General features: G+C 40.9%; 1 protein-coding gene across 2 annotated transcripts in view; it reads left to right on the forward strand.

Moving 5' to 3' along the window:
• The window catches only part of SLC12A2 (solute carrier family 12 member 2), a 368,917-nt gene that overhangs the window by 289,937 nt on the left and 54,201 nt on the right, over window positions 1-24,779 (forward strand). For both annotated transcript variants that reach the window (XM_053701642.1, XM_053701641.1), the window contains 3 exons: window positions 6,448-6,570; window positions 15,741-15,788; window positions 18,650-18,763. In XM_053701642.1, the coding sequence (XP_053557617.1) occupies window positions 6,448-6,570; window positions 15,741-15,788; window positions 18,650-18,763 (285 nt within the window). The remainder of the gene's footprint in view (window positions 1-6,447; window positions 6,571-15,740; window positions 15,789-18,649; window positions 18,764-24,779) is intronic.

A 24,779-nucleotide genomic window follows, 5' to 3' on the forward strand; every position in this document is an offset into this window, starting at 1 on the left:
ATAGGAGGGAGAGGGCCTCTTAAACCTGTTGGGCTGTCCTGCTGTCGGACAGCATTAAGGTAAGTGCGACTTTTTATTCTGGGAAATAACTACAAGACTCAGAGGAAAGTGGGCACTTTAATGATACCTTTAATACATATAAGGCAAATGGAGCCTTTGACATGGGACATCAGGCTCTCTATGTATGGAGGGTGGTTTTTTTTTTTATTGCCGCTTATGTAAGGCACTGGGGCTGGGAGTAAAGCTTGTCACTATCTGTTCTTTTTTATTGAAAATAAAGCCGGTCGGGCTGTGTATAGGTTAACGCCCACGATGGGCGGGGCTAGCATCTTGCGTGCTTCAGACGTCCTTAAAGGATTGCGCTGCACAGTTTCATCTAGTCTGGCATCTGGAGACGTTCCGGTTTAACTGTGGGGCGACACTGCTCTCAGACTAGCAGGACAGTGACGTTTTAACATCGCTCTAGAACCGCATGGTTTTTCAGGCTGAACAAGCAAGCGGTTGTTAGCGCTCTAGAGACCTTATCTTCTGCACCGCAGGCACATTGCAGTGAGACCGGTCGGCAGGTAGATGCCACTGCAGAGCTGCTGAGGCGTAGAAGTGTCTGACTGTTGGTTAAAAACGTTTTATTTATAAGTGATACGTTTTTTTGTTTAAAGCAGGAAAATAGTTTGCATTTAGAATTTAAAGGCACAGTATCCTGTTATACATTCAGGATTTATAAGTATTCTGTTTAAAATTTGTCTTTTCATTTTGCAACACTTTTTTTTTCACATGCAGTAAAAAAGTTCAGTAACAATTTTTTGTAATAAAAAATGTTTTACTTTCTTTTTGCTTATTACATTATTGTCTGTTCTCTAATATGGATTTAGAAGCTGTGCAAAATGTTAATTGCGCCATGTGTTTGGATGCCAATGTGGAACCACCAGTTCCTTTTTGTCCCTCATGTATCGAGAGGGCTTTAAGCTATAGAGAGAAAATTTTTCATGAACAAAATTTTTCAAAGCGGATGCTTCTCAGGAGTCTAATGATGAGATTCAGAGTATTCCACAGCTTTCTCCCCAAGCGTCCCAATCTTTAACGCCCACACAAGCAGTGCCCTGTACTTCTACTCTAGCACCTGCTGCAGTTACATTAAAGGACATATCTGCACTTATGTCTTCCACAATTTCTGATGCTTTGCCTGCTTTTCCTATGCTACAAGGCAAATGTAAGAGGAAAGACAACCATGTGGTTAGTGAGCTTTCTGATGCTATGCTGGCAATCTCGGATGTACCCTCCCAAGGAACTGAGATGGTGGGTATAGAGGTTCTATCGGAAGGCGAAATTTCAACTTGGGGAGTTCCTTACCATTTGACTGATTCAGAGGTTGTCTCTTTCAGGTTTAAACTAGAACACCTCTGTCTGTTACTCAGGGAGGTTTTGGTTACTTTAGACGACTCTGATTCCACAGTAGTGGTCGCTCCTGCGAAATTGAGTAAATTGGACAGATATTTCGAAGTTCCTTACTCAGATGTTTTTCCAGTTCCTAATTGAGCTTCGGAGATTGTTTCTAAGGAACGGGATCCCTTCTCTCCTTCTCCTATTTTCAAAAAGATGTTTCCTATAGCTGACGCTGTCAGGGAAGCTTGGCAAACGGTTCCTAAGGTGGAAGATGCTATTTCCACCTTGACCAAGCGAACTACTATTCCTATTGAGGATAGTTGTGCTTTTAAAGTCCCCATGGACAAGAAGTTGGAGGGTCTACTTAAAAAGATTTTTGTTCACCAAGGTCTGCTGTTGGAACCGGCTGCGTGCATTGCTACTGTCACCAGTGCGGCAGCTTATTGGTTTGATGCTCTGTCCGAGTCTCTTAAGACTGAGACTTCTTTAGAGGAGATCCAAGATAGGATTAAAGCTCTGAAGTTAGCCAATGCTTTTATTACAGATGCTTCTCTGCAAATTACTATATTGGCAGCTCAGAGTTCAGGGTTCTCTATTCTAACCCACAGAGCCTTATGGTTAAAACCTTGGTCTGTGGACGTATCATCTAAGTCTAAGCTTCTAGCAATTCCTTACAAGGGAAAGACCTTGTTTGTACCTAGCCTGAAGGAAATTATCTCGGATATCACGGGAGGTAAGGGTCATCTCCTTGCTCAAGATAAGAGAAGTAAACAAAAAGGACGACAAAGTAATTTTCGTTCCTTTCAAAATTTCAAGGGCAATTCCTTCCTTCTCTTCCTCCTTTAAACAGGAAGGAAACTATTCACAATCTAAGCCTACTTGGAGACCCAACCAGTCTTGGATCAAGGTTAAACAATCCAAGAAGCTTGCTGCTAAATCCAAGTCGGCATGAAGGGCTTGCCGCCGATCCGGGACCGGACGGATCTGGTAGAGGGCAGACTTTCTTCTTTCAGGCTTGGGTGCGGGTCGTTCAGGATCCCTGGGCTATAGAAATAGTGTCTCAGGGATACAAACTGGAGTTCAAAAATTTTCCTCCCCGAGGAAGATTTCTTCTTTCAAGATTATCTGCAGACCCGATAAAATTGTGTAAGAGACCTCTCCTCCCTGGGAGTAATTTTTCCTGTTCCTGTACAGGAACACGGGCAGGGGTTTTATTCAAATCTGTTTGTAGTTCCCAAAAAGGCGGGAACTTTCAGATCTATCCTAGACCTCAAGGGTCTAAACAAGTTTCTCAAAGTTCCATCATTCAAGATGGAAACTATTCGTACTATTCTTCCATTGATCCAGGAGGGTCAATTTATGACAGTGGATTTAAAGGATGCATATCTTCATGTTCCTATCCACAGAGATCATCACAAGTTCCTAAGGTTTGCCTTTCTGGACAAACACTTTCAGTTCGTTGCTCTTCCTTTCGGTCTGGCCATGGCACCCAGAATTTTCACAAAGGTTCTGGGGTCTCTGCTGGCTGTTCTAAGACCGCGGGGCATTGCGGTGGCGCCTTATCTGGATGAAATACTAATCCAGGGCCATCTTGTCAAAAAGCATGGTCCCATACCGACATTGTGCTGTCCTTCCTGAGAACTCACGGGTGGAAGGTAAATCTGGAAAAGAGTTCCTTAATCCTGAAGACAAGGGTGACTTTCTTGGGAACTCTAATCGATTCTATATCTGAGGATTTTTCTGACAGAGGTCAGAAAATCGAAGATTCTAGATACCTGTCGAGCCCTTCAGTCCAATCCTCGGACGTCAGTGGCTCAGTGCATGGAAGTAATCTGACTGATGGTGGTGGCAATGGACATCATACCGTTTGCACGGTTTCACCTCAGGCCTCTGCAGTTAAACATGCTCAGGCAGTGGGATGGAGATTATGCAGATTTGTCTCCTCGAATAACCCTGGAACAGGAGACAAGGGACTCTTTTTCAATGGTGGTTGTCTCTGGATCATCTATCCCAGGGAAGCTGTTTTCGCAGACTTTCCTGGGTGATTGTGACAACAGACGCCAGCCTTTTAGGATGGGGATCTGTCTGGGGTTCCCTAAATGCTCAGAGAGTATGGACTCAGACAGTCTGTTCTTCCTATAAACATCCTGGAACTAAGAGTGATCTTCAATGCTCTTCTGGCGTGGCCTCAGTTGGCTTCGGCCCAGTTCATCAGATTCCAGTCGGACAACATAACGACAGTGGCTTACATCAATCATCAGGGAGGAACAAGTAGTTCCTTAGCGATGACCGAGGTAGCCAAGATAATCCGGTGGGCGGAGGCCCATTCTTGCCATCTGTCAGCGATCCACATCCCATGGGTGGACAACTGGGAGGCGGACTTTCTGAGCAGGCAGACTTTTCATCTGGGAGAGTGTCAGCGATCCACATCCCAGGGGTGGACAACTGGGAGGCGGACTTTCTGAGCAGGCAGACTTTTCATCCGGGAGAGTGGGAACTCCATCCGGAAGTATTCTCCAACCTGATTCTCAAATAGGGTCGGCCGGAGTTAGATCTCATGGCATCTCGTCAGAATGCCAAGTTCCCGAGATACGGGTCGAGGTCCAGGGATCCCTAGGCGGAACTAATAGATGCTCTGGCAGTCCTTCAGCCTAGCATATCTTTTTCCCCCGTTTGCACTTCTTCCTCGGGTCATTGCTCGAATCAAACAGAAGGCATCGGTGATCCTCATTGCCCCTGCTTGGCTTTGCAGGATTTGGTATGCCGATCTGGTGTACATGTCATCCCTGCCACCTTGGAGGCTTCCGTTGAGGAAGGACCTTCTCATTCAAGGGCCCTTCCTTCGCCCAAATCTAGTTTCTCTGAAGCTGACTGCTTGGAGATTGAATGCTTAATCCTATCCAAGCGGGGTTTTTCTGATTCAGTCATAGAGACCTTGATTCAGGCGCATAAACCTGTAACTAGAAAGATTTACCATAAGATATGGCGTAAATATCTATTTGGTGTGAATCCAAGGGCTACTCATGGAGTTGTTAGGATTCCCAGAATTTTCTTTTCTCCAAAAAGGTTTGGAGAAGGGTTTATCGACAAGTTCCCTAAAGGGTCAGATCTCTGCCTTTATCTATTTTGTTACACAAACGTCTGGCATATGTCCCAGATGTACAATCTTTTTGTCAGGCCTTGGTTAGGATCAGGCCTGTGTTCAAACCAGTTACTCCTCCATGGAGTCTGAATTTAGTTCTCAAAGTTCTTCAAGGGGCTCCATTTGAGCCTATGCATTCCGTAGATATTAAGTTATCTTGGAAAGTTTTATTTCTTGTTGCTATTTCTTCAGCTCGAAGAGTGTCTGAGCTCTCTGCGTTGCAATACAATTTGCCTTACCTTATTTTTCATTCAGATAAGGTAGTTTTACGTACTAAACTAGGGTTTCTTCCTAAGATTGTTTCAGACAGGAACATTAATCAAGAGATTGTTGTTCCTTCCTTGTGTCCTAATCCTTCTTCTCAGAACGTCTTCTGCACAATTTGGACGTAGTCCGTGCTTTAAAATTTTACTTACAAGCGACTAAGGACTTTCGTCAGTCTTCTTCTCTGTTTGTAATTTTCTCTGGAAAACGTAATTGTATCCTATAAGTAAGGATGATGATCCGTGGACTCATCATGTCTTTAACCCTTTGAGTGCTAATGACGGCTCAGAGCCGTCATGAGCACTCTCCCACCTTGAGGGAGATCTGGGGGCTCCTTACTGCTGCTACCCCGGCGATCGTGCCTGTAGAGTGACAAGCATCGCCGGGGCTTCACGTGATGCGCGGTGACGTCACGCGCAATTACGTGATGACGTCACCGTGCAACTTTATTTATACTTAACAATGTTAAGTATAGGAGGAGGGGGCATGCTGCTTAGAAGCCTAGATCTCAGTTACAATTTTTTTTTCAAAAACAAAACAAAAGAAAATATTAGCACCCTGGTGGGAAATGGCTTAGCAGCCAAAGGGTTAAAAAGAAAAGAACATATATGCTTACCTGATAAATTTGTTTCTTTTTAGACACGGAGTCCACGGCCCGCCCTGTTCTTTTAGACAGGTTGTTTTTTATTATAAACTTCAGACACCTCTGCACCTTGGCTTTTCCTTTCTCTTCCTAACTTCGGTCGACTGACTGGAGTGGGAGGAAAGGGAGGAGCTATTTAACAGCTCTGCTGTGGTGCTCTTTGCCGCCTCCTGCTGACCAGGAGGTGAATATCCCATAAGTAAGGATGATGATCCGTGGACTCATCGTGTCTGAAAAGAAACAAATTTATCAGGTAAGCATACATTTTCTTTTTTACAGCTAACATTTTCATGTGTTTCAACATTTGGTTATTTCGCTTTATACAGCAGAGCTTTATGTCTAGTTGTACAAAATAATTCACTGGTTTACCAAAGGTTGCAGGGACAAATGTACAATGAATAGCACTTAAATGTCACCTCGTTTAGCTAAAGAAGGCCTGGCAGTCGTCATGATGGGTGGCTTAAAGAGCAATGGAGTGGAAGCAGGAAGTTTTATTTTAGAGTGTTAGGGTTTGGTGACGTAAATTAAATAACATAAATCAAAAATAAAATTAAGAAATTCAATGTAGTTTATAAAAGAGCAGTTATGTTCAATCTTAATCATAATGAGTCATGTTGCATGCTGTGTTAAATGGATGAAACTTAAAAGAAACAAAACTTTTGTGGTTCAGGTAGAGCATGGAGTTTTAAGAAACTTTTTCAGTTTACCTATGTTATTAAATGTACTTTGTTTCCTTATATCCTTTGTTAAAAAGTATACCTAGGTAGGCTCAGGAGCTGGGAAGTAGCTGGTGATTGGTGGCTGCACACATACAGTATGTCTCTTAGGATTGGCTTGCTAGCTCTTAGTAGTGAATTGCTTCTCTGGAGTAAACTTTGTGTTTTACAACTTTGCTGGGGTTTAAACATTATTATATGCAATCAATAGTGCATGCATGTGCTGTATGTTAATAAATATAGAATGCATATCTTTAGCATAATGGACTAATGTTTAAAAAATATACTTATGTTCTCAGAGGAGTTGTTGTCATCTCAAGAAAAATCGCCCGCAACCAAAGACATCATTGTAAATGTAGATTACAGCAAAAAGGGTGAAGCAGAATCTTCTAAATCTTACTCCAGTGACAAGATGAGGAAAGGTAACGTATCATGAATGTACCTAATATCTCTACCAGCTGCACCTGAGCATTGTCTGGAAAGTAGCAGCAACTCTAGGTATGCAGAACAGACAATATTCCTACCATTTGTACTACTTATGGTGCACTAACATTTTATGTAGCACTGTAAAAGACATATATACTGTGTGTATGTGTGTGTGTGTGTATATATATATATATATATATATATATTATTTATATTTATGGCATAGTGACCATACATAGCACAAGCAGTGAAGTATGTGTGTATCTTTCTATAATAAACTAAATGATAATGTACTTGTCCAGCAGCATTTGGCTATTTTCTGTGCTGTATTTATTAGTGTAAAAGTGCAAAACACAAATATTTGTGCAAATCCAGATAGTTATCCGGCACAAAAGATAGCGACTGCTTCTGTCCTGCCATATAGAAACAAAAACATGTCTTTGGCATTTGTTTCTCACGCCTAATAAATATCCACTGGCTACATATTTATGGTGTATTACCATTTTTTCTGATAGGATCATGTCGGCATTAGAAAGTGCCCCTGATGCTGAGTGATCTTCCTTAACCACATTTATCCAAAATTAGTTGAAAACTCATGAATGCACAATTGACTTTCTTCAATTACCCAATTAGATGTCACATTTTGTTTTTCTATTCATGTTTTTAATTTATAAAAGATAATTTACAAAGGCTTGACTTGATTTGATCTAAATTCATTTTGTATCACCAGTAGCTTCTCAGCTACTGCCTACTTGCAAGTAGTTAATTTCTATCTCTGTTGCATTTGACGTGAATTTATCCTATTCATTGACATTTTATTAATTTCTGATAAGTTAAGCAAAACATTTTCAGTTTAACCATGTCATTTGTGGTTTACATAGCCTTTTTGGATTGCATCCAATTCCGTCTGAATCACAGAGCTCTACAGGTGAAACTCGAAAAATTAGAATATGGTGCAAAAGTTCATTTATTTCACTAATGCAACTTAAAAAGTGAAACTAATATAGGAGAGAGACTCATTACATGCAAAGCAAGATAGTTCAAGCTGTGATTTGTCATAATTGTGATGATTATGGCTTACAGCTCATGAAAACCCCAAATCCACAATCTCAGAAAATTAGAATATTGTGAAAAGGTGCAATATTCTAGGCTCAAAGTGTTTCACTCTAATCAGCTAATTAAGCCATAACACCTGCAAAGGGTTCCTGAGCCTTTTAAATGGTCTCTCAGTCTGGTTCAGTAGGAATCGCAATCATGGGAAAGACTGCTGACCTGACAGTTGTGCAGAAAACCATCATTGACATAACGAGGGAAAGCCTCAAAAAGTAATTACAAAAGAAGCTGGATGTTCCCAAAGTGCTGTATCAAAGCACATTAATAGAAAATTATGTGGAAGGGAAAAGTGTGGAAGAAAAAGGTGCACAAGCAGCAGGGATGACCGCAGCCTGGAGAGGATTGTCAGGAAAAGGCCATTCAAAAGTGTTGGGGACTTTCACAAGGAGTGGACTGAGGCTGGAGTCAGTGCATCAAGAGCCACCACACACAGACGGATCCTGGACATGGGCTTCAAATGTCGTATTCCTCTTGTCAAGCCACTCCTGAACAACAAACAACGCCAGAAGTATCTTACCTGGGCTAAAGAAAAACAGACCTGGTCTGTTGCTCAGTGGTCCAAAGTCCTCTTTTCTGATGCAAGCAAATTTTGCATCTCATTTGGAAACCAAGGACCCAGAGTATGAAGGAAGAATGGAGAGGCACACACTGCAAGATGCTTGAAGTCCAGTGTGAAGTTTCCACAGTCTATGTTGATTTGGGGAGCCATGTCATCTGCTGGTGTTGGTCCACTGTGCTTCATCAAGTCCAGGGTCAAATCAGCCATCTACCAGGAGATTTTGGAGCACTTCATGCTTCCTTCTGCAGACTCTATCTCATATATTGGTTTCACCTTTTAAGTTGCATTAGTGAAATAAATGAACTTTTGCACAATATTCTAATTTTTCGAGTTTCACCTGTATATTCCATTTTAAGGGACGCTAAACGCAAACTTTTTCTTAATTCTACAAGATATGACGAGTCCACGGATTTCATCCTTGTGGGATATTAACCTCCTGCTAGCAGGAAGTGGCAAAGAGCACCAAAGCAGAGCAGTATATATAGCTCCTCCCTTCCCTTCTCCTCTAGTCATTCTCTTTGCCTGTGTTAGTGATAGGAAGAGGTAAAGTGAAGTGTTAGTTTAGATTCTTCAATCAAGAAGTTTTTTTATTTTAAAATGGTGCCAGTGAGTACTATTTTACTCAGGGAGAAATCATCAGTCTATTACTTCCCAAAAGGAGTGGAGACATCTTATTTTCTGCCCTGATGTTGATGATCTTAGCAAACAGTATCTATGATCAATGATGGTTCCCACAGCGCAGATGAAGGTAGTGTAAGAAAAATCTTCAGTGTGGAGAATGGTGTCTTGCTACAAGCAGTATTAGAGGTATGTTCAGTCTTTTGTTTCTGGGGAGACTTGATGCATCAGAAAAGGCTGACATTTTTCCCTATATGGGGAGGGGTAAGCAGTATGCACTATATGTAAGGAAATGGTGTACCTGGAATCCCTTTATACTGATTGCCAAAGTATGTAAATATATCTTTGAGGCTTATTCAAGGGCTGGACGCTAGGAGCTGCGGTTTTGCTTAAAGGGACAGTATACACACATTTTCATATAATTGCGTGTAATAGACACTACTATAAATAATAAGATGCACAGATGCTAATATAAAAATCCAGTATAAAACTGTTTAAAAACTTTCTTAGAAGCTCACAGTTTAGCTCTGTTGAAAAGGTAGTTGGAAAGCCCACTGCAAGTGGGAAATAACACACTCCCCCTCCCCCTTCCTTTGCATATGAAAAGACCCTTTACACAAACAGGAGCAAGCTGGAGAAGGTAGCTGACGGTATTCACATAAAACTTTTTTAAAATTTAAAAATAAGCAAAACTATACATTTAAAAAAAAAAAAAAAAAACTTGATGGGCTATATAAATAGATCATCTACAAAACATTTATGCAAAGAAAAAATGAGTGTATAATGGCCATTTAAGGGCTGTTAATTTTAGTACTGGCCTGAGGGAGTACAGTGTTACGATGTTTCATTCTATATAAGAGGGCACATGGCTTTATTTTTTTCAGTCAACATGTTTGTTTTACTTGCGACCCATGCGGGTCTTAGTAAAAAAATAGTTGCGCTTTTAAAATTTAAAGGCGCAGTACAGTTTTTTTTTTTTTTTTTACAATAACATTTTTGCCTATAATTTGAACTCAGAGCTCAATATTTTAAGCAAAGAAATACTATTGTTAATATTGCTAGTCTGTTTAATATGTCTGACACTGAGGAGGAAACTCCTTGTTCTATGTGTTTAGATGCCACTGTGGAACCCCCTCTGACTTTTTGTCCCTAGTGTACTGAGAGGGCCTTACAATGTAAAACATAGATTTTATGTAAAGAAAATGTGTCTAAGGATGATTCTCAGTCTGAGGAGAATCAGGGTATACCGCTAACTTCTCCCCAAGCGTCACTACCTTTAACACCCACCCAAGCGACGCCTGGTTCTTCAACCGCGTCTAATTCATTTACTCTGCAGGATATGACTGCAGTTATGTCAACTACCCTTACAGAGGTATTATCTAAATTGCCATTGTTACAGGGCAAACGCAGTAGGACAGAAGTCAATGTGAATGCTGAGTCCTCTGATGCCTTGTTAGCTATTTCCGATATACCCTCACAGGGATCTGAATTGGGGGTCAGGGAACTTCTGTCTGAGGTGGAACTTTCCGATTCGGGAAGTGCGTTACCTCAGACGGACTTGGACGTCATGTCCTTTTAAATTTAAGCTTGAACACCTCTGCCTGTTACTTCGGGAGGTTTTAGCGACTCTGGATGACTGTGACTCTATTGTGGTACCACCAGAGAAATTGTGTAAAATGGACAAATACTTAGAGGTACCTGCTTACACTGATGTTTTTCCGGTTCCTAAGAGAATCTGAGATTATTAAGAGGGAATGGGACAGACCGGGTATCCCGTTCTCACCCTCTCCTAATTTCAAGAAGATGTATCCCATATCTAACACTGTTCGGGACTCTTGGCAAAATGTCCCTAAGGTGGAGGGAGCTATATCTACCCTGGCTAAGCGTACAACTATTCCTATTGAGGACAGTTGTGCTTTTAAAGACCCTATGGATAAGAAATTGGAGGGTCTTCTAAAGAAATTGTTTACTCAGCAGAGTTTCCTCTTACAACCAACGGCCTGCATTGTACCAGTTAGCACTGCGGCGGCCTTCTGGTTTGATGCTTTAGAAGAGTCTCTTAAGACTGAGACTCCTTTAGAGGATATTTTAGATAGAATTAAGGCTCTTAAGCTGGCTAATTCTTTTATTACAGATGCCGCCTTTCAGATTGCCAAGTTGGCGGCTAAGAATGCCGGATTTGCTATTTTAGCGCGTAGAGCGTTATGGTTAAAATCTTGGTCTGCTGATGTGTCATCTAAATCAAAGCTTTTGGATATTCCTTTCAAGGGGAAAACCCTATTCGGGCCTGACTTGAAAGAGATAATTTCTGACATTAAGGGAGGTAAGGGTCATCTCCTACCTCAGGATAGAACTGCTAAACTGAGGGGTAAACAGAATCATTTTCCTTCCTTTCGGAACGTTAAAGGAGTCCCCTCTTCTTCCTCTTCTTCCGCCAAGCAGGAACGGAAATTTGCTCAGGCCAAGTCCGTCTGGAGACCCAACCAGGCTTGGAACAAGGGTAAACAACTCAAGAAGCCTGCTGCTGCTACTACCAAAACAGCATGAAGGGGCGGCCCCCGATCCGGGACTGGATCTAGTAGGGGGCAGACTTTCTCTCTTTGCCCGGGCTTGGGTAAGAGATGTTCAGGATCCTTGGACCCTGGACATCGTGTCCCAAGGGTATCAGCTGGAATTCAAAAGTTCTGTCGCAAGGGGGAGGTTTCTTCAGTCACGATTGTCTGCAGACCAGACAAAAAGAGAGGCGTTCTTACGTTGTGTAAAAGACCTCTCTACTATTGGAGTAATTCGTCCCGCTCCAAGACTGGGACAGGGGTTTTACTCAAATCTTTTCGTGGTTCCCAAAAAAGAGGGCACATTTCGACTCATTTTAGATCTAAAGAGTCTAAACAAGTTTCTCAGAGTCCCATCTTTCAAAATGGAGACTATTCAAACAATTCTGCCATTGATGCCATTGAAGGTATGCATCCTTCAAGTGACTACCGTGAACTTGAAGGATGCATACCTTCATATTCCTATCCACAAGGATCATCATCAGTTCCTAAGGTTTGCCTTCCTGGACAAACATTTTCAGTTCTTCACAAATGTTTTAGGTTCCCTTCTGGCGGTTCTCAGGCCCCGCGGGGTATTGCAGTGGCGCCTTATCTAGACGATATTCTGATCCAGGCGTCATCTTACCATCTGACAAAGTCTCATACAGACATGGTTCTGTCCTTTCTGAGGACTCAAGGGTGGAAGGTGAATCTAGAAAAGAGTTCATTAATTCCACAGACCAAGGTTCCCTTCCTGGGAACTCTTTAATAGATTCCATATGCATGAAAATTTTCTTGACAGAGGTCAGAAAGTTAAAGATTCTGAATACATGCCGAGCCCTTCAGTCCAATCCTCAGCCATCAGTGGCCCAGTGCATGGAGGTAATTGGATTGATGGTAGCGGCAATGGACATCATTCAGTTTGCTAGTTTTCACCTCAGACCACTACAGCTGAGCATGCTCAGACAGTGGAATGGAGATTATGCAAATTAGTCTCCTCAGATCTGGATCAGGAGACAAGAGACTCTCTTCTTTGGTGGTTGTCTCAGTATCATCTGTCCCAAGGAACTTGCTTCTGCAGACCCTCATGGACGACGGACGCCAGCCTTCTAGTTTGGGGTGCGGTCTGGAATTCCCTGAAGGCTCAGGGTGTGTGGACTCAGTCGCTTCTTCCAATCAATATTCTGGAATTGAGAACAATATTCAATGCGCTTCAAACGTGGCCTCAGTTGGCTTCGGCCAAATTCATTCGCTTTCAGTCGGACAACATCACGACTGTGGCTTACATCAATCATCAGGGAGGAACAAGGAGTTCCTTAGCGATGACAGAAGTATCCAAGATAATTTGGTGGGCGGAGGCCCACTCTTGTTATCTGTCAGCAATCTACATCCCAGGAGTGGGCAACTGGGAAGCAGACTTTTTAAGCAGACAGACGTTTCATCCGTGGGAGTGGAAACTCCATCCGGAGGTCTTTGCCACTCTGATCCTCAGATGGGTCAGACCGGAGTTGGATCTGATGGCATCTCGTCAGAATGCCAAGCTTCCAAGATACGGATCCAGGTCAAGGGATCCTCAGGCCGAACTGATAGATGCCTTGGCAGTGCCTTGGTCGTTCAACCTAGCTTATGTTTTTCCACCGTTTTCTCTCCTGCCCCGGGTGATTGCTTGGATCAAACAGGAGAGGGCTTCAGTCATTCTAATCGCGCCTGTGTGGCCTCGCAGGACTTGGTATGCCGATCTAGTGGACATGTCCTCTCTGCCGCCGTGGAAGCTTCCATTGAGGCAGGACCTTCTCATTCAGGGACCCTTCCAACACCCAAATCTAGTTTCTCTGCAACTGACTACTTGGAGATTGAACGCTTGATTTTATCTAAGCGGGGGTTCTCTGATTCGGTCATTGATACTTTGATTCAGGCACGTAAGCCTGTCACTAGAAAGATCTATCCTAAGATCTGGCGTAAATATCTTTTTTGGTGTGAATCCAAAGGTTACTCATGGAGTAGAGTTAAGATTCCCAGGATTCTGTCTTTTCTCCAAGAAGGATTGGAGAAAGGGTTATCTGCGAGTTCCTTAAAGGGACAAATCTCTGCTTTGTCAATTTTACTACACAAACGTTTGGCAGATGTTCCAGACGTTCAGTCTTTTTGTCAGGCTCTAACCAGAATTAAGCCTGTTTTTACACCAATTGCTCCAACCTGGAGTTTAAATTTAGTTCTTAATGTTCTTCAAAGGGTTCCGTTTGAACCCATGCATTCCATAGATAATAAGTTGTTATCTTGGAAAGTTTTATTTTTGGTTGCTATTTCTTCTGCTCGTAGAGCTTTCAGCGTTACAATGTGATTTGCCTTAACTTATCTTCCATTCTGATAAGGTGGTTTTACGTACCAAACCTGGTTTCCTTCCGTAGGTTGTTTCTAATAAGAATATTAATCAGGAAATTGTTGTTCCTTCATTATGTCCTAACCCTTCTTCTAAGAAGGAGCGTATGTTGCATAATTTGGACGTGGTCCGTGCCCTGAAGTTTTACTTGCAGGCGACTAAGGATTTCCATCAATCATCTTCATTATTCATTGTTTTTTCTGGAAAGCGTAGGGGTCAGAAAGCTACGGCTACCTCTCTTTCTTTTTGGCTGAAGAGTATCATCCGTCTGGCGTATGAGACTGCTGGACAGCAGCCGCCTGAAAGAATTACGGCTCATTCTACTAGGGCTGTGGCTTCCTCATGGGCATTTAAAGACGATGCTTCTGTTGAACAGATTTGCAAGGCTGCATCTTGTTCTTCTCTTCACACTTTTTCCAAATTTTACAACTTTGAAACTTTTGCTTCTTCTGAGGCTGGTTTTGGGAGAAAGGTTCTTCAAGCAGTGGGGCCTTCCGTTTAGGTCCCTTTCATTCGTGTCCTGTAGCTTTTGTATTGTATCCCACAAGTAAGGATGAAATCCGTACACTCGTCATATCTTGTAGAAGAAAAGGAAATATATGCTTACCTGATAAATTTATTTCTTCTACGATATGAGTCCACTGCCCACCCTGTCATTTTTTAAGACAGGTATATATTATATTTTAGTTAAACTTCAGTCACCTCTGCACCTTTGGCTTTTCTTTTCTTTTCCACAAGTAAGGATTAAATCCGTAGACTCGTCATATCGTAGAAGAAATAAATTTATCAGGTAAGCATAAATTTCCTTTTCGTGATTCAGATAGAGCATGCAATTTTAAGCAGCTTTACTCCTATTATCAAATTTTCTTCATTCTCTTGGTATCTTTATTTGAAAAGCAAGAATGTAAGTTTAGATGCCGGCCCATTTTTGGTGAACAACCTGGGTTGTTCTTGCTGATTGGTTGTTAAATTCACCCACAAGTGCTGTCCATGTATTGAACCAAAAATTGGCTGGCTCCTTAGCTTAGATGCCTTCTTTTTCAAATAAAGATAGCAAGAGAATAAAGAAATTGATAAAAGTAGTAAATTAGAAAAGTGCTTAAAATTGCATGCTCTATCTGAATCACAAAAGAAAAAATGTGGGTTCAGTGTCCATTTAATATCTACATTGATAGGTTAAAGGGGCAGGTCACTTTCATAGTTCAGATAGAGTATGCCATTTGAAACAATCTTTCAAGTTACTTATTACTTACTTATTACATTTTCTTTGTATGTTCATGCGCAGCAATGTGCTATTGGGAGCTAGCTGGACACATCTGGTGAGCCAATGACATTATGGGTGCTGCCACCAGTCACCAGCTAGCTCACAGAAGTGCATTGCTGCTCCTGGGGCTACCTAGATATGCTCTGCAACAAAGGATACTAAGTGAACAAAGCAAATTTGATAATAGAAGTAAATTGTTGAGTTGCATGCATCTCAGAGTACTGAAGGATCCTTTTAGATAATCTCATCTAAGCAGACAGCTTTAGAGAATCTGGCCCATTATCTTAAAGGGACATAAATAGGAAATTGAAATGAACAGAACATGCTTGTTCCATTATTCTTTCCCTATAAGAAAAGATTGATAACTGATTATCAAAGAGGCATTTATTTTATTTATTTTTTTATATATTGATACTGTGCAAAAAATGCTTCTAATGCAGTCGGATGTATTGCTGTAAATTTCGATTTCCTTTATGAACTTATAATGCTTTGCGTCCTGGTCTTCAGTACAAAATAAAACTCTATTCTGTATTGTTTACTTCATTCATTTTTAGATATTTTTATCTTCTTCACTTGTACATTCAGTTGTCTCTCATCAGATTTTATTTTTGTCAGTTTGTTTTATAACTACATTTTGTTGAGTAATGTAACTATACAAGATTAACATTTCATTTTCATTTTTCTTTTTAAACATAATCCAGATGAGGAAGACGATGGCAAGACACCAACACAGCCACTATTGAAAAAAGGCATGCTTATCATTTTATTTTATTTTTTAACATTTTATGCTTCACTTTTCTGTTGCTTTTTAAGTGTTTGTGTTTTATTATTTCATTAATTCTCAGTAGCTTACATTTCATTATATATTATAGTAGATAGATATTAGTGTGTGTGTGTTCTTTAAAGGGATACTAAACCCAAAGTTTTTATTTCATGACTCAGACAGAGCATGTCATTTTAAGCAACTTTCTAATTTACTCCTGTTATAAAATTTGTCATTCTCTTGCTATCTTTATTTGAAAAAGCAGGAATCTATGCTAAGGAGCCGGCCCATTTTTGTTTCAGCACCATGGATAGCGTTTGCTGGTTGTTGACTACATTTAGCCACCAGTCAGCAAGTGCAACCCAGGTGCTGAAACAAAAATGGGCCGGCCCCATAGCTTACATTCTGGTATAGTTTTCAAATAAATATAGCAAGAGAACGAAGAAAAGGTTATAATAGGAGTAAGTCAGAAAGTTGCTTAAAATTACATGCTCTATCTGAATCCTGAAATAAAACAATTTGAGTTTAGTATCCCTTTAAGCTTGCAAAGATCTGCTTTCTCTTGCTTCAATCATGACAGCCTATGCAATGTTGATTTTATCTCTATATGGAAAGACATATCTTAAAACCCTGGATTCTTCTACTATACACGTTTGTTTGTTTTTTCTTGCAAATTTTCTGCTCCATATCTGTGCTATAATCAAATAAAGGTTACATTGTGATTAGCTACAATGATTATAGAACACTGTCCTAATAAATTCAGATACCTTTTTAGTCTTGGTTTTGTAAACAATGGCAGTTTACAATTGGAGAGAAAAATATTTGGTGTGAATTATGCTGGTATATTTTGTGATCCTGTGTATAAAAATGGAGTTTAATGTCAAGACGTTTCTGTTTCAGGGTACACGATAATCTCCCCCTTCAACTGTTTTTTTTCTGTTTTAAAGCCTCCATGTCTGTTAGCCAGGCTTGAGAAAAACAGTTGTAAATCTTACCGGACAGGCTTTTTTTCCTTTTCACCTTTGAATTGTATTGCTTGGTTATGTCGTTGTTGTTTAGTGCCTCTAGGATGAGCCAAGAAAAAAATTAAAACTAAATTATTCTTCCCTTACCTTCCATATAGTTTAGCTCAGGTCCCTACACAATGCACACCAAGCTTTCTTCCCTATTGTTGACTACTCTTTTAACTAAGAATTTTTGGGACGGTAAGGGGGGATTTTTTCAATAAGGTAAAACTAAGACCAGCGCAAAATGCACAAACCCACAAACAAGAAAAATATTATTGTATGCGCACAAATATAAAATAGTTGTGCTTAAAGGGATAATAAACCCAATATTTTTATTTCAAGATTCAGATAGAGCATGCGATTTTGAGCAACTTTCTAATTTACTCCTATTATCAAATTTTTTTCATTCTCTCTATCTTGGTATATGAGACGGCCCATTTTTTGTTGAGAACCAGGGTTGCACTTGCTTATTTGTTTGCTAAATGTAGCCACCAATCACAAGCGCTAGCCAGGGTGCTGAAACCAAAAATGGGCTGGCTCATTAGCTTACATTCCTACTTTTCAAATAAATATAGCAAGAGACTGAAGAAAAATTGATAATAGGAGTAAATTAGAAAGTTGCTTAAAATTGCATGCTCTATCCGAAACATGAAAAGGAAATGTGTGTTTACTATCCCTTTAAGTGTGAATGAAGTAAGGGGGAGTATAACAAAACTTAAAACTGCAATTGCTTTACTTCATAAATAAAAATATCATATATCATATAAAAATCCACACACAATTCATAGAAACAATGATACAAAAATCAATTTTGAGAGTTCAGAAGAAAAAAACCCTAGAGGAAGAATGTGGTACAGAATTAGTTTCATCCCAACCTAATAGGACTGACTTTCTCTCCTTGTTCTGAATCTGAACTTCTTAACCTGAACTCAAGATCATTTTCAGGATGATACAAGATTAGGAATATTACACCAGTAAACCACCAGATCTACCCTGTAGATTGAGACTGCAATAAATGAGGGATAAAACGTTTACTCTTTACCCTGCTCCTATTCTTCAGAATACCTTACATACAAGCTAAATATAAAAGTATTTGTTTACCATTTCAGTGACTTTGTCATTAATGGACCCACTTTTATAAAAGCGCTGCATATTCAGATTTGGGTTTGTAATATCCCACTTACACATCATATTACTACTTGAACTTGATTCGGTATTTGAAAACAAATTGTAAAATACAATATATCTGTGTGTTGCCTCTGTACCTTTCTTCCAGCTATTGCTTCTTTATTATGAGGGAATATGAACATTAAAGGAACAGTCAGAACATGTGTTAATGTGGTGGGGCATTTTCTGTTTGCACTATTGCTAGAACAGAACTTTGTCTTTAATCCTTTTGCAGAGGTCAAAGTAGCTTCAGATCAGCAATGCATTACTGGTCTGGAACTGCACACAGACACTGAGTCTATTAGGAGCAGCATATGTGCATAGCCTCCAGTTAGCAGGTGTTTAGTTGGAGCTAACTTTGCCAGTGTTAAACTCATAGCTCTGTGAAGCAATAGTAAAATGTTGTAGCACATTAGAGCATTTTATTATTGCTGTATATGCTCCTTAAATACAACTAGTAATATATCTCTATCATGGCTGTCCTCAAGCAATAGTAACCAGCAGTATTTTAAGGCTTTCTAATTTATTTGTATTTACACATTCCGATTTGTGTAAATGTAATGAATTCCTATTCCTCAAAGAAGAGGGTATAATCTTTATAATAAAAGAAAAAACATGTATACTTATGCTTCAATTTTAATTTACTTTTCATTCTACTTTGTTATACTTACAGGCCAATGTATTTCTCTAAGCACAGCTGACCAAAGACTATTGGATGCTAGTGTGCAATTCCATAAGAAGCAAGGCAAAAGTACTATTGATGTCTGGTGGCTTTTTGATGATGGAGGTAAGGTTGGAACCCATTTAGAAGAACAAGTTAATCTCTTGTGGTCAAAACACCAGTGTATTAGATTTCATTCTAAAAGAGGCTTTTAGTATAATGTGGCAGTTGTAGGATTTAACCCACTGAATTCGATTAAACCTTCTGTTGGAGAAGCTGCTTTCTTTTATTCCATAAAATGTATCTATTAGTTCTTTATAATTGAGTCTATAAACTGATCCTTTGTCCACATCTAGTGTCTTAAAGTGAATGTAAATTTTGATGATAAAGTGCCCGGTTTTTAAAAATTCGATTAAAAACAGGGGCACTTTAATTCATAAAAATTTACATTTCACTTGTATTGTGAAAAAAATACCTTTTTAAATTTGACAGCTGCTCCAGCTTCTCCCGGTTGTCGCAAGCCATTCTGATGTCAGAAATTATGGATCGGTCATCCTCCAATCACGGCTTCCTCCCCCCACCCGGGGGAATCAGTGTCTGATTCAACGCTGTGATTGGAGGAAGTCGGATTCCTCATTTTAGACCCAGGAAGAGGCTTTGCGACGGGCGGAGGACGCTGGAGCGGCTGTCGAGATTAAAAGGTAAGTATTTTTTCACAACACGAGTGAAATGTAAATTTTGATGAATTAAAGTGCCCCTGTTTTTAATAGAATTTTTAAAAACCGGGCACTCTAGCATAAAAATTTACATTCACTTTAAAGTGACTTTGTATAATCATAGTACCCAATTAACATTTTTATTATCCTTCCTAAGAGCTTTTCTTTTCTGTCCTTACATTCCACTATTTTGGTTGAGTGAATCAACTTCATTAAATTTGCAGACGGACGTTTAGTATCCTAGTCAGGTGAACAAAGAGTAATTGGCAGCCAACCATGTTCTCAGCTAAAAAATGTTTCTCCAACATAGGTGTGTCCGGTCCACGGCGTCATCCTTACTTGTGGGATATTCTCTTCCCCAACAGGAAATGGCAAAGAGCCCAGCAAAGCTGGTCACATGATCCCTCCTAGGCTCCGCCTTCCCCAGTCATTCTCTTTGCCGTTGTACAGGCAACATCTCCACGGAGATGGCTTAGAGTTTTTTGGTGTTTAAATGTAGTTTTTATTCTTCAATCAAGAGTTTATTTTAAAATAGTGCTGGTATGTACTATTTACTCTGAAACAGAAAAGAGATGAAGATTTCTGTTTGTAAGAGGAAAATGATTTTAGCAACCGTTACTAAAATCGATGGCTGTTTCCACACAGGACTGTTGAGAGGAATTAACTTCAGTTGGGGGAAACAGTGAGCAGACTTTTGCTGCTTGAGGTATGACACATTTCTAACAAGACTTGGTAATGCTGGAAGCTGTCATTTTCCCTATGGGATCCGGTAAGTCATTTTTATTAAATGAGAATAAAGGGCTTCACAAGGGCTTTAAAGACTGGTAGACATTTTTCTGGGCTAAAACGATTGATATATAAGCATTTTTAATACTTCATAGTTTTGAGGAGTTATTTTATTCTTGGGAATTATGTAAAATAACCGGCAGGCACTGTATTGGACACCTTTTTCACTGGGGGCCTTCTCTAATCATAGGCAGAGCCTCATTTTCGCGCCTCTATTGCGCAGTTGTTTTTGGGAAGCAAGACATGCAGATGCATGTGTGAGGAGCTCAGATACATAGAAAAAGCTTACCGAAGGCGTCATTTGGTATCGTATTCCCCTTTGGGCTTGGTTGGGTCTCAGCAAAGCAGATACCAGGGACTGTATAGGGGTTAAATATAAAAACGGCTCCGGTTCCGTTATTTTAAGAGTTAAAGCTTTCAAATTTGGTGTGCAATACTTTTAAGGCTTTAAGACACTGTGGTGAAATTTTGGTGAATTTTGAACAATTCCTTCATACTTTTTCACATTTTCAGTAATAAAGTGTGTTCAGTTTAAAATTTAAAGTGACAGTAACGGTTTTATTTTAAAACGTTTTTTTGTACTTTGTTATCAAGTTTATGCCTGTTTAACATGTCTGAACTATCAGATAGACTATGTTCTGTATGTGGGGAAGCCAAGGTTCCTTCTCATTTAAATAGATGTGATTTATGTGACACAAAATTTAGAGAAAATGATGCCCAAGATGATTCCTCAAGTGAGGGGAGTAAGCATGGTACTGCATCATCCCCTCCTTCGTCTACGCCAGTCTTGCCCACACAGGAGGCCCCTAGTACATCTAGTGCGCCAATACTCCTTACTATGCAACAATTAACGGCTGTAATGGATAATTCTATCAAAAACATTTTAGCCAAAATGCCCACTTATCAGCGAAAGCGCGACTGCTCTGTTTTAGAAAATACTGAAGAGCATGAGGACGCTGATGATATTGGTTCTGAAGTGCCCCTACACCAGTCTGAGGGGGCCAGGGAGGTTTTGTCTGAGGGAGAAATTTCAGATTCAGGGAAAATTTCTCAACAAGCTGAACCTGATGTGATTACATTCAAATTTAAATTGGAACATCTCCGCGCTCTGCTTAAGGAGGTGTTATCTACTCTGGATGATTGTGAGAATTTGGTCATCCCAGAGAAATTATGTAAGATGGACAAGTTCCTAGAGGTCCCGGGGCCCCCCGAAGCTTTTCCTATACCCAAGCGGGTGGCGGACATTGTAAACAAAGAATGGGAAAGGCCCGGCATACCTTTTGTCCCTCCCCCTATATTTAAGAAATTGTTTCCTATGGTCGACCCCAGAAAGGACTTATGGCAGACAGTCCCCAAGGTCGAGGGGGCGGTTTCTACTCTAAACAAACGCACTACTATCCCTATAGAAGATAGTTGTGCTTTCAAAGATCCTATGGATAAAAAATTAGAGGGTTTGCTTAAAAAGATGTTTGTTCAGCAAGGTTACCTTCTACAACCAATTTCATGCATAGTTCCTGTCACTACAGCAGCGTGTTTCTGGTTCGATGAACTAGAAAAGTCGCTCAATAAAGATTCTTCTTATGAGGAGATTATGGACAGAATTCATGCTCTCAAATTGGCTAACTCTTTTACTTTAGACGCCACTTTGCAATTGGCTAGATTAGCGGCGAAAAATTCAGGGTTTGCTATTGTGGCGCGCAGAGCGCTTTGGCTAAAATCTTGGTCAGCGGATGCGTCTTCCAAGAACAAATTGCTTAACATACCTTTCAAGGGGAAAACGCTGTTTGGCCCTGACTTGAAAGAGATTATTTCTGATATCACTGGGGGTAAGGGCCACGCCCTTCCTCAGGATAGGTCTTTCAAGGCTAAAAATAAACCAAATTTTCGTCCCTTTCGCAGAAACGGACCAGCCCCAAGTGCTACATCCTCTAAGCAAGAGGGTAATACTTCTCAAGCCAAGCCAGCCTGGAGGCCAATGCAAGGCTGGAACAAAGGTAAGCAGGCCAAGAAACCTGCCACTGCTACCAAGACAGCATGAGATGTTGGCCCCCGATCCCGGACCGGATCTGGTGGGGGGCAGACTTTCTCTCTTCGCTCAGGCTTGGGCAAGAGATGTTCTGGATCCTTGGGCGCTAGAAATAGTCTCCCAAGGTTATCTTCTGGAATTCAAGGGGCTTCCCCCAAGGGGGAGGTTCCACAGGTCTCAATTGTCTTCAGACCACATAAAAAGACAGGCATTCTTACATTGTGTAGAAGACCTGTTAAAAATGGGAGTGATTCATCCTGTTCCATTAGGAGAACAAGGGATGGGATTCTACTCCAATCTGTTCATAGTTCCCAAAAAAGAGGGAACATTCAGACCAATCTTAGATCTCAAGATCCTAAACAAGTTTCTCAAGGTTCCATCGTTCAAAATGGAAACCATTCGGACAATTCTTCCTTCCATCCAGGAAGGTCAATTCATGACCACGGTGGATTTAAAGGATGCGTATCTACATATTCCTATCCACAAGGAACATCATCGGTTCCTAAGGTTCGCCTTTCTGGACAAGCATTACCAGTTTGTGGCACTTCCATTCGGATTAGCCACTGCTCCAAGAATTTTCACAAAGGTACTTGGGTCCCTTCTAGCGGTGCTACGACCAAGGGGCATTGCAGTAGTACCTTACTTGGACGACATACTGATTCAAGCGTCGTCCCTACCACAAGCAAAGGCTCATACGGACATTGTCCTGGCCTTTCTCAGATCTCACGGGTGGAAAGTGAACGTAGAAAAAAGTTCTCTATCTCCGTCAACAAGAGTTCCCTTCTTGGGAACAATAATAGACTCCTTAGAAATGAGGATTTTTCTGACAGAGGCCAGAAAATCAAAACTTCTAAGCTCTTGTCAAGTACTTCATTCTGTTCCTCTTCCTTCCATAGCGCAGTGCATGGAAGTAATAGGTTTGATGGTCGCGGCAATGGACATAGTTCCGTTTGCGCGAATTCATCTGAGACCTTTACAACTGTGCATGCTCAGTCAGTGGAATGGGGATTATACAGACTTGTCTCCGACGATACAAGTAGATCAGAGGACCAGAGATTCACTCCGTTGGTGGCTGACCCTGGACAACCTGTCACAGGGGATGAGCTTCCGCAGACCAGAGTGGGTCATTGTCACGACCGACGCCAGTCTGGTGGGCTGGGGCGCGGTCTGGGAACTCCTGAAAGCTCAGGGTCTTTGGTCTCGGGAAGAATCTCTTCTCCCGATAAATATTCTGGAACTGAGAGCGATATTCAATGCTCTCAAGGCTTGGCCTCAGCTAGCAAAGGCCAAATTCATACGGTTTCAATCAGACAACATGACGACTGTTGCGTATATCAACCATCAAGGGGGAACAAGGAGTTCCCTGGCGATGGAAGAAGTGACCAAAATCATTCAATGGGCGGAGACTCACTCCTGCCACTTGTCTGCAATCCACATCCCAGGAGTGGAAAATTGGGAAGCGGATTTTCTGAGTCGTCAGACATTTCATCCGGGGGAGTGGGAACTCCATCCGGAAATCTTTGCCCAAATTACTCAATTGTGGGGCATTCCAGACATGGATCTGATGGCCTCTCGTCAGAACTTCAAGGTTCCTTGCTACGGGTCCAGATCCAGGGATCCCAAGGCGACTCTAGTAGATGCACTAGTAGCACCTTGGACCTTCAACCTAGCTTATGTATTCCCACCGTTTCCTCTCATCCCCAGGCTGGTAGCCAGGATCAATCAGGAGAGGGCATCGGTGATCTTGATAGCTCCTGCGTGGCCACGCAGGACTTGGTATGCAGACCTGGTGAATATGTCATCGGCTCCACCATGGAAGCTACCTTTGAGACAGGACCTTCTTGTTCAAGGTCCGTTCGAACATCCGAATCTGGCCTCACTCCAACTGACTGCTTGGAGATTGAACGCTTGATTTTATCAAAGCGAGGGTTCTCAGATTCTGTCATTGATACTCTTGTTCAGGCCAGAAAGCCTGTAACTAGAAAAATCTACCATAAAATATGGAAAAAATATATCTGTTGGTGTGAATCTAAAGGATTCCCATGGAACAAGATAAAAATTCCTAAGATTCTATCCTTTCTTCAAGAAGGTTTGGAGAAAGGATTATCTGCAAGTTCTTTGAAGGGACAGATTTCTGCTTTATCTGTTTTACTTCACACAAAAGCTGGCGGCTGTGCCAGATGTTCAAGCTTTTGTTCAGGCTCTGGTTAGAATCAAGCCTGTCTACAAACCTTTGACTCCTCCTTGGAGTCTCAATTTAGTTCTTTCAGTTCTTCAGGGGGTTCCGTTTGAACCCTTACATTCCGTAGATATTAAGTTATTATCTTGGAAAGTTTTGTTTTTGGTTGCAATTTCTTCTGCTAGAAGAGTTTCAGAGTTATCTGCTCTGCAGTGTTCTCCTCCTTATCTGGTGTTCCATGCAGATAAGGTGGTTTTGCGTACTAAACCTGGTTTTCTTCCGAAAGTTGTTTCTAACAAAAACATTAACCAGGAGATAGTCGTGCCTTCTTTGTGTCCGAATCCAGTTTCAAAGAAGGAACGTTTGTTGCACAATTTGGATGTGGTTCGTGCTCTAAAATTCTATTTAGATGCTACAAAGGATTTCAGACAAACA

Source organism: Bombina bombina, chromosome 2 (assembly GCF_027579735.1).
Source record: "Bombina bombina isolate aBomBom1 chromosome 2, aBomBom1.pri, whole genome shotgun sequence".
Taxonomy (NCBI): Eukaryota; Metazoa; Chordata; class Amphibia; order Anura; family Bombinatoridae; genus Bombina; species Bombina bombina.